Raw genomic sequence first — 14,420 nt, forward strand, 5'->3', positions numbered from 1 at the left:
TTTCCCACTCACGGCCTGGGCGTATGTGTGACTTCCATGTTGAAGTCCTCTTTGCGGGGGTGGGGTGCATGGGGTGGGCAGGAGGGGCATAGGTCTGATCTGAGGGGGCCTAAATGGGGTGTGGGCATGGTTGACTTGGGGCAGGTTGTTGATTGGTGGAGGTGTGTATGTGGCTGGTGGTGTTGTGGTCTGGATGTAGGTCCTCTCAGCATGGGTCCTGTATGTGTAGGTCCAGGGGGGAGTGTCTCGCTGGTCTGGGCGGGGTGTCTTGATCTGTTGCTCCTGTGTGAAGTGTTGAGGCTGCGTTTGAGAGCGATGTCCTTTAGAGTCCGGGTGAAGGTGGGCACTGCTGCCTTGTATAGGTGGACCTGGTCATAGAGACTGTTCAAGTCCAGGGTGGAGTGGTGGGCCAGGAAAACATTTGGTTTTGAGGCACAGTCATGGGAAATTCTTGCGTTTACCCACTGTATGGTAGCAGGGTGGAGATAACCACTTGTGCATTGGGGAAAGTAAATGAAGCTTTTTCAGTCACTCCCTTCAGTGCTGTGGCCACCCTTTCCTGCTGTGTTCTCAGGTGGTTTGTGCCTGTGTGTATTATTATGTGGCTGGGTGACCCTAGTTGGTCCTCAGACAGAAGGTCTAGGGTGCGCTGGGTGTTTGGACACCAGAGTTTAGACACACTGTGTTTTTTTCTTGTATATATTTTCCCATTTGAGTCCATAAGGAGTACAATCTGTGTCTTGTGTATGTCCTCAGTGGGTGTGGGGGGGTTGTCAGGAGGGCTATCAGGGTGGCTCAGAGGGGGTGAGAGCCCCTGGGCTTGGGGTTCTTCATTTGTCTGTTCTGCTGTGATGTCGACGCTATGGTCAGGGTCTGGTGTGAACTGTTCTGCTGTGGTGTCGAGACTTTTGTCGGGAACTGAGGTGGGCTGTTCTGCTGGCTTCTCTGCGGGGGTGGCCACCTCTCTAGTGGGTTGTTCTCTGTCACACGCCATCCCCCTCAACCTCTCCTCCAGCAGTCTGATCCTCTCGTGCTCTGTTCTTCACCTGTTCTTGCTTTTTATATTGCTGAAGTTGTCTCTCTCTCTCTCTCGCTTTCTCTCTCTCGCTTTCTCTCTCTCTCGCTTTCTCTCTCTCTCTCTCTCTCTCTCTCTCTCTCTCTCTCTCTCTCTCTCTCGCTTTCTCTCTCTCGCTTTCTCTCTCTCTCGCTTTCTCTCTCTCTCTCTCTCTCTCTCTCTCTCTCTCTCTCTCTCAATTCAAAGGGCTTATTGGCATGGGAAACATATGTTTACTTTGCCAAAACAAGTGAAATTGACAAGAAACAAAAGGGAAATAAACAATAAAAAATGAACAGTAATCATTATACTCAAATGTTATATTATTGGCTATGTACAGTGTTGTAACAATGTGCAAATCGCTCTTTCTTTCCCTCTCTCTTCCTGCCTCTCTCTTTCTGCCTCTCTCTTTCCCTCTCTTGTTCTCTCTCTCTCCTCTCTCTTTCCCTCGCTTGCTCGCTCTTTCCCTCTCTCACTCTTTCTCTCTCCTTCCCTCTCTCTCTCTCTTTCCCTCTTTTTCTGCCTCTCTTTCTGCCTCTCTCTTTCACTTTCTCTTCTACTCTCTTTTGCTCTCTCTCCCACTTTCTATCTCTCTCTCCCTCTTTCCCCCTCTCGCTCCCTCTTTCCAACAGGATACAGTTGTAGCTCTTGAGGCTCTAGCTAAGTACAGCATCCTGGAAAATGATGTTGAAGACTTGGATCTTAATGTTGAGATGTGTCACCAAAACGGCCGAAAACAGGGAGTTCATCTTACGAAACATAATGCCCTGACCCTATCAGCCTTCCAGGTGAGATTGAGTTTAGAATTCCAGCAGTGCTTTGATTTCCTTTCTCAAATGCTGTTTTACATCTCTGTTGTCTGGTTTATCTGGTCAGGTGAACCCAGGAAGCCCGATCACTATTAACACAGAGGGGAAGGGAAACGGGACCTTATCAGTAAGTAAATTCAGTAAAGGAATTTGAAAAGTAAGTGATGAAGATTCTAACATTCTAAGGCTGTCTGAATCTGTGGAAGTGTCCACAGTGCTTGTTATATATCACCAGGTGGTCCAGACCTACAGAACTTTGGAGAAGATGGACTTGTTCTGTGATTTCTACAGTCTCAATGTCTCGGTGGAGGGAGAGGTTATGTACAGAAGTAAGTTTCAGTCAGAATGCATCTATAAACACGAAACACATTTGCTGGAGTGCTGCTTGAAAACATAAAACACTATTCATTGTCAGTATAAATGTGTAACGGTGAATAATGTGTAATGTTACAGAGAACGCAGACGATGGTCCTGAGCTAGACGACTACGATAACTATGAGTCTGAAGGGGACGGGAACCCTAGTGATGAGCCCATGAGCAGGGTAGAATGGTTTGACCTGCGCACACGCAGGAAGAGGCATGCCTCACAGGAGGAGGAGAGGGAGGACTCCCTAGTCTATACTGTGTGTGTGGGGTGAGTACAGTGATGTGTGTTTCTGTGCGTATATATTGTATGCATGCGTGTGTATGCATGCATGGGGTGGGATGAGTGGAGACATGGTTCTATCTCTCCTCTCCTCTCCTACAGACTGAATAGTGGTAATTCTACAGGCATGGTCATCGTGGACATCTCCCTTCTCAGTGGACTCAAACCTAACATGCAGGATCTGGAGGAGGTACAGTACGCCTACATTTGACATTGATTTACCTTCTTTTGTTTTGTTATTTAGCAGACACTTTTATCCACAGTCAGTGCATTCATCTATGGGCTCGATTCAATCCGTAGTGCTGAAGATCCGCGCAACAGCACAATTTCAATTTAAAGTCAATGTTTCCGTGTTCACTGAGACTGCATTCATGGTAAATGCTGCATTTGACTGCTCAATCGGAAATGACCTTTACATTTCAGTGGCGCTGTAGTGCGGATCTTCAACACTATGGATTGAATCCAAAAGGAAAAAACAACCATATACCACAGTTATTGCAACCCTCCTTTGAAATAGCAGAATCGGTTCCAGGAAGAAAACACATTTTAGCCATTCACGCTAGCTGTTTCCATTCACGCTAGCTGTTTCCATTCACGCTAGCTGTTTCCATTAACTTAGCTTTTTCCATTAACTTAGCTGTTTCCATTAACTTAGCTGTTTCCATTAACTTAGCTGTTTCCATTAACTTAGCTGTTTCCATTAACTTCACTAACAATAAAATATATCAGACAATTGCCTGCTAGGGTGCGTTTATTGTGTCTATAAAAACAGCTTGAGTTAATGACGCCACAGCTAAACGAATTAAATGTAGTGGATGAAGTGTTTCTATTACCCATTTAGGCAAATTGTACAATAATAAATATGGCAACAGCCTGTATGCCCTCCCACCTATCTGTTTCATGTCTCAGGTAGCCTGCGAAAGCCAGTATGGATAGAATGCAATAATGAAAAAAGATTTGCCATATTCTAATAATTCTCCTGTGCCAATGTATCGCCACGGTCCGTGACATGGTGAACCTTGCACTCCTGTAGATCGGACATAATTGGATGGTGAAACTTGCCAGCCAATCGGAAAAGCAATTCAGGCATTCTTGAAAGTCAGGACCATCCTTGTCCTGCAAAGAAAGAATATTTGTATATAAATAGCTTTACATTTACGCGGTGAAATCACGTGTCCCGTGCACCATCAAAATGATTTGGCAAATGTAATTTCTTCTAAAAACACAGTTTCCATCATCATATCGGGGGCGACATTACTTTTGTCTAATAAACCTAGGTCAATAGAAACCTGACTAGTGACATGTTGTCAGTCAGACTATGGAATTTCACATCTTTTTATTTTCCTCTCCTCTAGAATGTGAAGGGTACTGAGAAGTACATTGACCATTATGACATCGCCCCAAATAAAGTGTTCCTCTACTTCGCTGAGGTAAGACCTCTTGTATCCAAAGCCATGACGTTAATGAGTATCAGCTATGACTACTGTACAACTCATATAAATTGAGACCTCGTGTTCTCGCCAGTGCTGTCCTCTCTTGCCTCTTGACGTTGTATTATCGCTATGTATTCCAGATCACAGAGGAACCACAGTGTGTAATGTTCCGGGCCAAACAGATCAGTCCCATGGGCCTGGTGCAGCCTGCTGCTGCTGAGGTCTATGACTACTACAACCCAGGTATACCACCATCTTTAGTTTAGGGTATGTCATGTCTATGGTGGTAAGGTATCTGGAAGTTCCATGGGGCTGTGCAGCCTGGTGAGGCTTTAGGCCCTGGTCAAATGTAGTGCACAATAAAGGGAATAGGATGCCATATGGGACACAGCCATTGTCTGAGTAACTAATGCTGAACTATGTCCCTACAGAGAGGAGATGCACTGTGTTCTACAGCGCACCGCAGAAGAGCAACATGATCTCCAAGATCTGTCAGGACAATGTCTGCTCCTGTGCAGAGGGTATGTGCACTCCATACAGCTAGTATTTTCAGGACAGAATATATATTTAGTTCACAGTATATAATTTATATTGTCAACTATTGTGTATGTATTTTATGTGCTTTGTGTCAGGTGACTGCCCAAAGAAGAAAGTCACTTACAGTAAACAAATGGAGAAAGAGACTCGCAGAAGCTTTGCTTGTTTCTCTCCTGTTGCGAATTACGGTGAGTTTATACCGCTAACCCAAATTATATATATTTTTCTAATGTGCTGTAGTCGGTACTAACACCATCTTGTTGTCCTTCTGACAGTTTACGTCGTCAAGATTGTCAACTCATCCGATGACGGAGTTTTTAAACATTATACCACAATACTGACCAAAATCCTACAGACAGGTGAGTGCTCTGCTCTACAGGTCTTCACAATGTTACAATGTGCATCCCAAATGGCACCCTATTTCCTATGGTGCACTACTTTGGAAGGGCCCTGGTCAAAAGTAGTACACTTTATAGAGAAAAGCGTGCCATTTGATACGCACACATTCTCTTGGAAGTATAATTTCCTTTACATTATTGTTGTGCTGGTTCTCTGCTATGCCAGGTAAAGATGTGATGCAGACTGGAGCAGTGAGAGACATGCTCAAACGTAAAGCCTGTGATGAGTTTGACATGAAGACTGACAGTAACTACCTGATCATGGGGAGAGATGGGACCATCTCTGACACCACTGACCACAATGGGAAGTAAGTTATGGAGTGTGTCCCAAATGGCACCCTATTCCCTATATAGTGCACTACTTTTAACCAGGGTTCATAGGGCTCTGGTCAAAGTAGTGCACCATGTTATAAAAATAATAATAATTAGTTGAGTGTTATTATATTTGTGATATTTCACATGTACAAGTGTGTAAGAAATTAGTTTGGAAATGAGTTTTTTTGCATATCCCAACTCCCCCTGAGACACCCTCAGAGAGTGGGGTTACGGCCAGAGTCAAAAGTAGTGCACTGTTTATGGAATAGGGTGCACAGGAGGTTGGTGGCACCTTAATTGGTGAGGACGGGCTCGTGGTAATGGCTGGAGCAGAATTAATGGAATGGTATCAAACATATGGCTTCTATGGTTTCTTTCCAGCCATTATTATGAGCCGTCCTCCCCTCAGCTGCTTCCACTGATTGTGTCCCAAATGGCACCCTGTCTTCCTTTTCAATTAACTATGTGAGTCAATATATTGTAAGACAGTGTTGATATAATACATGGAATCATCAGGTAAAAAAGACAGCACAGAGGATATCTTTGAATTGAGATACTGTTAAAGTTTCACTATTTGGGCCATAGATTGTGATTTCTATATTGGGAAATGTAAAGTATATGTACAGTGTAGAATAGGAGATTATTCCAGTGCAGTTTGAGTGAGAGACTCCAATGTTGTCTACCTCAGGCCCCTTTAACTAAATGTTGTCCACCCCAGGCCCCTATAACTAAATGTTGTCCACCCCAGGCCCCTATAACTAAATGTTGTCCACCCCAGGCCCCTATAACTAAATGTTGTCCACCCCAGGCCCCTATAACTAAATGTTGTCCACCTCAGGCCCCTATAACTAAATGTTGTCCTCCCCAGGCCCTTATAACTAAATGTTGTTCTACCCATGCCCGTATAACTAAATGTTGTCCACCTCCCCAGGCCCCTATAACTAAATGTTGTTCTACCCATGCCCGTATAACTAAATGTTGTCCACCTCAGGCCCCTTTAACTAAATGTTGTCCACCTCAGGCCCCTTTAACTAAATGTTGTCCACCCCAGGCCCCTATAACTAAATGTTGTCCACCTCAGGCCCCTATAACTAAATGTTGTCCACCCCAGGCCCCTATAACTAAATGTTGTCCACCCCAGGCCCCTATAACTAAATGTTGACCTACCCATGCCCGTATAACTAAATGTTGTCCTACCCATGCCCGTATGACTAAATGTTGTCCTACCCATGCCCGTATAACTAAATGTTGTCCTACCCATGCCCGTATAACTAAATGTTGTCCTACCCAGGCCCCTATAAATAAATGCTGTCCTACCCAAGCCCGTATAACTAAATGCTGTCCTACCCAGGCCCCTATAACTAAATGTTGTCCTACCCAAGCCCGTATAACTAAATGCTGTCCACCCCAGGCCCCTATAACTAAATGTTGTCCTACCCATGCCCCTATAACTAAATGTTGTCCTACCCAGGCCCCTATAAATAAATGCTGTCCTACCCATGCCCGTATAACTAAATGCTGTCCACCCCAGGCCTGTATAACTAAATGCTGTCCTACCCATGCCCCAGGCCCGTATAACTAAATGCTGTCCACCCCAGGCCTGTATAACTAAATGTTGTCCACCCCAGGCCCCTATAACTAAATGTTGTCCTACCCATGCCCCTATAACTAAATGTTGTCCTACCCATGCCCGTATAACTAAATGTTGTCCTACCCATGCCCCTATAACTAAATGTGGTCCTACCCATGCCCGTATAACTAATTGTTGTCCTACCCATGCCCGTATAACTAAATGTTGTCCTACCCATGCCCGTATGACTAAATGTTGTCCTACCCATGCCCGTATAACTAAATGTTGTCCTACCCATGCCCGTATAACTAAATGTTGTCCTACCCATGCCCGTATAACTAAATGTTGTCCTACCCATGCCCCTATAACTAAATGTTGTCCTACCCAGGCCCCTATAAATAAATGCTGTCCTACCCAAGCCCGTATAACTAAATGCTGTCCTACCCAGGCCCCTATAACTAAATGTTGTCCTACCCAAGCCCGTATAACTAAATGCTGTCCACCCCAGGCCCCTATAACTAAATGTTGTCCTACCCATGCCCGTATAACTAAATGTTGTCCTACCCATGCCCCTATAACTAAATGTTTTCCTACCCATGCCCGTATAACTAAATGCTGTCCTACCCATGCCCCTATAACTAATTGTTGTCCTACCCATGCCCTATAACTAAATGTTGGCCTACCCATGCCCGTATAACTAAATGTTGTCCACCCCAGGCCCCTGTAACTAAATGTTGTTCTACCCATGCCCCTATAACTAAATGCTGTCCTACCCATGCCCCAGGCCCGTATAACTAAATGCTGTCCACCCCAGGCCTGTATAACTAAATGTTGTCCACCCCATGCCCCTATAACTAAATGTTGTCCTACCCATGCCCCTATAACTAAATGTTGTCCTACCCATGCCCGTATAACTAAATGTTGTCCACCCCAGGCCCCTATAACTAAATGTTGTCCTACCCAGGCCTGTAAAACTAAATGCTGTCCACCCCAGGCCTGTATAACTAAATGTTGTCCACCCCATGCCCCTATAACTAAATGTTGTCCTACCCATGCCCGTATAACTAAATGCTGTCCACCCCATGCCTGTATAACTAAATGTTGTCCACCCCATGCCCCTATAACTAAATGTTGTCCTACCCATGCCCCTATAACTAAATGTTTGCCTACCCATGCCCGTATAACTAAATGTTGGCCTACCCATGCCCCTATAACTAATTGTTGTCCTACCCATGCCCGTATAACTAAATGTTGTCCACCCCAGGCCCCTGTAACTAAATGTTGTCCTACCCATGCCCGTATAACTAAATGTTGTCCACCCCAGGCCCCTGTAACTAAATGTTGTCCTACCCATGCCCGTATAACTAAATGTTGTCCACCCCAGGCCCCTATAACTAAATGTTGTCTACCTCAGGCCCCTATAACTAAATGTTGTCCACCCCAGGCTCCTATAACTAAATATTGTCCACCCCAGGCCCCTATAACTAAATGTTGTCCTACCCATGCCCCTATAACTAAATGTTGTCCTACCCATGCCCCTATAACTAAATGCTGTCCTACCCATGCCCCAGGCCCGTATAACTAAATGCTGTCCACCCCAGGCCTGTATAACTAAATGTTGTCCACCCCATGCCCCTATAACTAAATGTTGTCCTACCCATGCCCCTATAACTAAATGCTGTCCTACCCATGCCCGTATAACTAAATGCTGTCCTACCCAGGCCCGTATAACTAAATGCTGTCCACCCCAGGCACCTATAACTAAATGTTGTCCTACCCAGGCCCCTATAACTAAATGCTGTCCTACCCATGCCCGTATAACTAAATGCTGTCTTCTGTAGGCCTGTATAACTAAATGTTCTCCTACCCATGCCCGTATAACTAAATGCTGTCTTCTGTAGGCCTGTATAACTAAATGTTGTCTTCTGTAGGCCTGTCTATGTCCTGGATAATGCGATGTGGTTGGAGGAGATTCCAGAGGAGAGGAAGTGTAAAGTTACTAAGAACCGTAAAGCCTGCAACATGCTCAAGGACTTCATGGTAGATTACGAGCTCAACCAGTGTTCAATCTAAACCACGGTTGCCTTCAGTGAACGTCCAGATAGAAATAAATGATATAGAACAGACATGTTTCTCTGCCATTGAGAATAGGGAAATATGTTGGCTCTATGCAATACATTTCTATCTGAAACTGTTCAGAAAGGTGTGCTTCCTGAATGTCACGTGACCCAGGATAACTGTCCTGGACATCAACAGAGAGAGTCTGATACAGAGAAGGATATATTTTTTTGTATAGAGGAAAGCAGAAAGCACACTCAGTATCTCCATAAACCATGTGCTTTTATTATCAGTGCATATTCACAGAGAAAGAAGATTGAGAGACATATTGTTGAAACAAAGTTACAGATAGTGATGATGTGTCTAATACTCCTTAATAAAATAACCTGTGATTGGCTACAGTCTGTCTGGCTGCTGTTTGGCTTCATGACGTCAGAGGTTATAGGGACTCTGTTGTGGCACCAAAGGTGTTGTGTTGTTACAGTGATGAACACTAGGGGGTGTTCCACTGTAGCTCGTCAAATGCAAATGTTTCCCTCAGGACAATAGTTAAGTTGGTAATGAACTTTTAACCCAGTAATGAAATGCTATAACCTGGTAATGAACTGTGATAACAAGGCAATGAAACATAGCTCTAGTCCTTTAACATGCTGAAGCTGTGAAACATTCACACTGTGGTTTCAGCTTCTGAAGACAAACTATATAAACAGTAATTCTGTTGACTGTGTTTATTTAAGATTGAAAACCAGAAGTTAGTCAAATAACTAATGTAGTTTTGCATGTTCAATAACACTAAGTAATATAATCATGGGTACTGGATTTCAAAACCGACTATTTATTTTTTGGCAAATCAAATCTTACAAATTCTAAATCTGCACTGTTTGTTCTACTCTGAAAAATCCCCTCAATTGGCTAGGTTTTTTTTCTGTATATGGAGACAAATGACAAAGGCGTGAATTAAAAAAAAATACAAATAAAACAAATTAGAAAAATAATTTGTAAATGCTGAGCTAGTGTATAAAATAAATTAGCAATTCCATTTTTCATTTTTGTACTTTTTCAAAAGTTTATAATAATTGTGCTGCTCACATATGCATTAATCATGACATCTCTTCTCCAGCTGGACTCCTGGTTTAAAAAGCACACTTTAGGACAGCTGCCATACTTAGTTAGAAACGCTGGAATGCTAGACTGCTGTTCTCGGAATAACCAAAAGAAATGTTTTTAAATCAAAGCACAGATAAAGCTGCATAATGATCCATTCTACAGTACATACAGCAAATCAATGCACAGGTGGTGATGACCTTTTATATGCGAGATGGCTTTAGGTTAAGTCAGTTTGTTCTTAGATAACTGAAAAAGAAATAGTTTCAAAAGCTTTTGCGTTGGTTGGTTTCACTGTAAGCACATCGTTCATTGCACTTATCATGGAGAAGAAACAACTGATGAGTTCATAAACTCCACTGTTATGTCATCCTGTCTGAGCTGACAAGGTAATGATACAACTTCATGCATTGGGACCAGCTTCTTCACAACATGGCTCTATTATACTTCAATCTATCACTGATCTGAACGAGGTGTGGTCTCATATCAGTTACAGTATATACACACTTCATACCTCCTCATAGTTTTACATCAATGACCGAACAAAGAGGTAAATACACTCTACACACACAGGATGCATCCCAAATGGCACCCTATTCCCTACATAGTGCACTGGTCAAAAGGAGTGCACTACATAAGGAATAGGGTGCCATTTGGGACAAAGTAACTCCGTAACACACCACAGGGAGGAGTCAACTGGGGTTATATTGTTACTTCATGATGTTGGGGGGTTCAGAGAAGTCTAACTGAATGATGTGGATCTGATCAGATGTGCAAATCAAAGGGACAGCTATGGGAAAGATCATTGCACCTGTATATTATGTATAGTACATTGGTTTGTGTCGTTGCTCAGTGCTAGCACATGTGCTCTGACCTGGGGGCAAAAATACATACATTAGATCAAATGCTTTCCAATACTTCAAGCGCTGCACTTGATTTGGTTTGCCTGAAACAGTCCCAAAAGTGCAAACTCAAATAAATAGATAAATCAAGCACATCTCAAATACTTTCAAGTATTTGACCTATTTTTGGGACCCAGGTCAGGCTGTGATTGGTTTGTCTGTCCGGCCCGGATCTGGGGTACATCCCAAATGACAACCTATTCCCTACATAGTGCACTACTTTTGACCAGAGTCCTGTGGGTTTATGGTAATAAGTAGTGCACTATGAAGGGAATAGGGGGCCATTTGGGACGCACCCTGGTAGTGGTTGGCCTGCAACAGACCTTCCCTAAAGCAATGGCTACTGCAGGTAGCGGTAAACCTTGAAGCAGTGGTTGCCAGAATCAGCCACAGCCACATGTCCATCAGAGGTGAGAGACAGGCCCTGTGGACCATAGAGAGGGTCTGCTGTGGTGTTGATGTAGGACAGGAACGACCCGGAACTATCAAACACCTGCAGGACAACACAAAAACAAGGTCAGGGTCAGCTGTACTCATAATAAGTTACATTACTTTTGATCTAACGCAAAAGGGCAAACAAAAAATAATGACTAAGGCTGCTTGTTGACCTTGTCATCAAGATCATCATTAACTGACCTGTATTCTGCTGTTCCCCCAGTCGGCAACGATGATGTTCCCGTTGGCGTCCACGGCAACGCCGGTTGGGGCGTTGAACTGTCCGTTCCCCTCGCCATGGGAACCAAACTTAAACAGGAACTCCCCGTCTGCACTGTACACCTATTAGGGAAGGGATTCAAACTGTTCAGAAGTAGTGTGTCCGAACCTCAACCATAGCTTCATGTCCACATCCAGGTTCAACTCTAACCTCAACCCTAGCTTCATGTCCACATCCAGGTTCAACTCTAACCTCAACCATAGCTTCATGCCCAGATCCAGGTTCAACTCTAACCTCAACCCTAGCTTCATGTCCACATCCAGGTTCAACTCTAATAAAAAAAAACATCCATCATCAAAAGCTTCATGTCCACATCCAGGTTCAACTCTAACCTCAACCATAGCTTCATGCCCACATCCAGGTTCAACTCTAACCTCAACCATAGCTTCATGCCCACATCCAGGTACAACCCTAACTCTAACCTCAATCTCAACCCTAGCTTCATGTCCACATCCCGGTTCAACCCTAATCCTAGCCTCAAGCACAACTTTAAACCACAACCCTAACCTAAACAGTTCAGATGTAGTCTACTACACACATCCAACATTGACTATAACGGCGATTTCTACTCCTTTCATTTGAAATGATTCAAACTGACATCAGATAGCCAACAGTGGGAGTGGAACATTTTCCTGTGGCACAGTGACGTACAGTAACTACAGGATGGCAGTGAGGGAGTGACATAAAGCTGCAACAACAGAACACTGAAGGCCTGAAGTCAAGGCATTTTAAACCAACCTGATATGACTACAGTAACACACACACACACACACACACACACACACACACACACAAAGAGAGAATAGTGAGGTGTACCTTCACTGAATGATTGTGGAAGTCTGTTACCACAATCTCATTTTTGTTGTTGATCGCCACAAAGTGGGGACCTAGGGTAGGGTAGGGAAGGAGGGGGAGAAGGAGAGAGAAGATGAGTCATCAACATAACAGTGCAGTAGAGGAAGTTCCAGACTATTTTAGGACATTGTACACAACAGGACTGTGGAAACACTAGCCACAAAGGGAAACATCAAGCAATGTACAATGTAAGACACGGCAATGGGCAGTTGTATCATGAAGAGACTGCTATACAATACATCAATACTTACTGAACGCAGGGCCAGATTTACTCAGCTTTGGTTCCAGTGAAATGCTTGTACCACTTTTTTCTAAAAAATAAACAATAAAAAGGTCAAAGTCAGAGATGAGATTGAAACGAGTGACAGGTTTCTCCATGTAGCTAGTGGAACCATATCATTGGAAGATTATAGAAACGGAAGAGAATCACATTGACCAAAGAGTGAAAACAAGGAGAATACAAGATTTTCCCCCCAGTACCTGCAAACTGTCTGAGGTGCAAATCAAAGGGACAGCTCAGTGCATATATTACGTATAGTACATGGGTCTGTGTCGTTGCTCAGTGCTAGCTGTGCCCAGACCTGGTGCAAATACAGTATACTGTACATGTCAAATACTTTCACGGTGCTTCTTTTGGTTTGCCTGGTTAAATCGAACAGGAATTGTTCCAAAACTAGTGACAAACAGTGGAATAAGTCCCAAAACTGCAAACCCACAGATAGATCAAGCAAGGAGTGTCTCCCCTACCTGTGAACTGTCTGTCTGACGTCCCCCTGGCTCCAAACTTGGTGACCAGCTTCCCATTGGCCTGAAAGATGAACACACAGCAGGCCTTGTTGTCCACGGTGATGATGTGTCCATTCCTGTCCACCGCCACGCCCTTAGGGCCCATCAGACGACCTGCACCGATCTTACTCTGTCAGGGAGCGAAGGAGAGAATGGAGGGTCAGAGGGATGGACAGGGAGAGATGTGAATTGTGATGAGTCTGATCTGATGTGCAAATCAAAGAGGCAGCTATGGGAAAGCTCAGTGCATCCGGTATGTATAGAACATACAAGGAGAGGGGATATAGTAGAGACTGTTTAATGTTGACGTTTCAGCTCGAGGTCTTTCTCAAGACCAGTCTCCTAGAGTGACCTGATGACCTCTCACCTTGAACTTTCCGTCAGAGGAGAAGATGCTGACCCAGCGGTTGTCGTAGTCGGCCACGATGATGTCACCGTTCATATCCACGGTGACCCCCGTTGGGCGCTGCAGTTGCCCCGGCGACCGACCCCTGACCCCAAACCTCAGCTTGAATGCCCCATCGTTTGAGAACACCTGGATAAGAATACCGCAACAACAACAACACTCAGAAACAGATTTGGATTTGAAATAACCTTTTTCTAAAGGGACAATAAGGAACAAGGTGGCATTTGAGATTTGCTCTGAAATATGTGTTTGACCTGTGATACTTTGATTGAAACTTTAGCCTTAACCTAATACATTTCCTGCTTTGCATCCATGAATTTCTACACTCATTCCACTCTGCACGCTCTCACTTATACACATGGTTACCTTTCTCTCACTGGTTGTAGTCTCACCTGTATACACTGGTTGTATGGTTGTAGTCTCACCTGTATACACTGGTTGTAGTCTCACCTGTATACACTGGTTGTATGGTTGTAGTCTCACCTGTATACACTGGTTGTATGGTTGTAGTCTCACCTGTATACACTGGTTGTATGGTTGTAGTCTCACCTGTATACACTGGTTGTATGGTTGTAGTCTCACCTGTATACACTGGTTGTATGGTTGTAGTCTCACCTGTATACACTGGTTGTATGGTTGTAGTCTCACCTGTATACACTGGTTGTATGGTTGTAGTCTCACCTGTATACACTGGTTGTATGGTTGTAGTCTCACCTGTATACACTGGTTGTATGGTTGTAGTCTCACCTGTATACACTGGTTGTATGGTTGTAGTCTCACCTGTATACACTGGTTGTAGTCTCACCTGTATACACTGGTTGTAGTCTCACCT

The 14,420-nt window shown here is 44.0% G+C and overlaps 2 protein-coding genes across 5 annotated transcripts in view; one reads left to right on the forward strand and one right to left on the reverse strand.

Annotated features, from left to right (window-relative positions):
- The window catches only part of LOC106581002 (complement C4-B), a 27,436-nt gene extending 18,212 nt beyond the window's left edge, over window positions 1–9,224 (forward strand). Inside the window, exons 29-40 of the mRNA XM_014162647.2 lie at window positions 1,687–1,842; window positions 1,931–1,990; window positions 2,099–2,192; window positions 2,317–2,497; window positions 2,612–2,699; window positions 3,865–3,939; window positions 4,083–4,185; window positions 4,374–4,463; window positions 4,575–4,667; window positions 4,755–4,838; window positions 5,044–5,185; window positions 8,694–9,224. Coding sequence (XP_014018122.2) covers window positions 1,687–1,842; window positions 1,931–1,990; window positions 2,099–2,192; window positions 2,317–2,497; window positions 2,612–2,699; window positions 3,865–3,939; window positions 4,083–4,185; window positions 4,374–4,463; window positions 4,575–4,667; window positions 4,755–4,838; window positions 5,044–5,185; window positions 8,694–8,835 — 1,308 coding nt within the window. The 3' untranslated portion in view covers window positions 8,836–9,224. The remainder of the gene's footprint in view (window positions 1–1,686; window positions 1,843–1,930; window positions 1,991–2,098; window positions 2,193–2,316; window positions 2,498–2,611; window positions 2,700–3,864; window positions 3,940–4,082; window positions 4,186–4,373; window positions 4,464–4,574; window positions 4,668–4,754; window positions 4,839–5,043; window positions 5,186–8,693) is intronic.
- LOC106581003 (tripartite motif-containing protein 3) overlaps window positions 9,084–14,420 on the reverse strand; it is a 28,900-nt gene continuing 23,563 nt past the window's right edge. For all 4 annotated transcript variants that reach the window (XM_014162648.2, XM_014162650.2, XM_014162649.2 and 1 more), the window contains 6 exons: window positions 13,550–13,717; window positions 13,144–13,312; window positions 12,648–12,707; window positions 12,358–12,428; window positions 11,463–11,603; window positions 9,084–11,319 (listed from right to left, as the gene is read on the reverse strand). In XM_014162648.2, coding sequence (XP_014018123.1) covers window positions 11,167–11,319; window positions 11,463–11,603; window positions 12,358–12,428; window positions 12,648–12,707; window positions 13,144–13,312; window positions 13,550–13,717 — 762 coding nt within the window. In that variant the 3' untranslated portion in view covers window positions 9,084–11,166. The remainder of the gene's footprint in view (window positions 11,320–11,462; window positions 11,604–12,357; window positions 12,429–12,647; window positions 12,708–13,143; window positions 13,313–13,549; window positions 13,718–14,420) is intronic.

This window comes from Salmo salar, chromosome ssa20 (assembly GCF_905237065.1).
Source record: "Salmo salar chromosome ssa20, Ssal_v3.1, whole genome shotgun sequence".
NCBI classification, from domain to species: domain Eukaryota; kingdom Metazoa; phylum Chordata; class Actinopteri; order Salmoniformes; family Salmonidae; genus Salmo; species Salmo salar.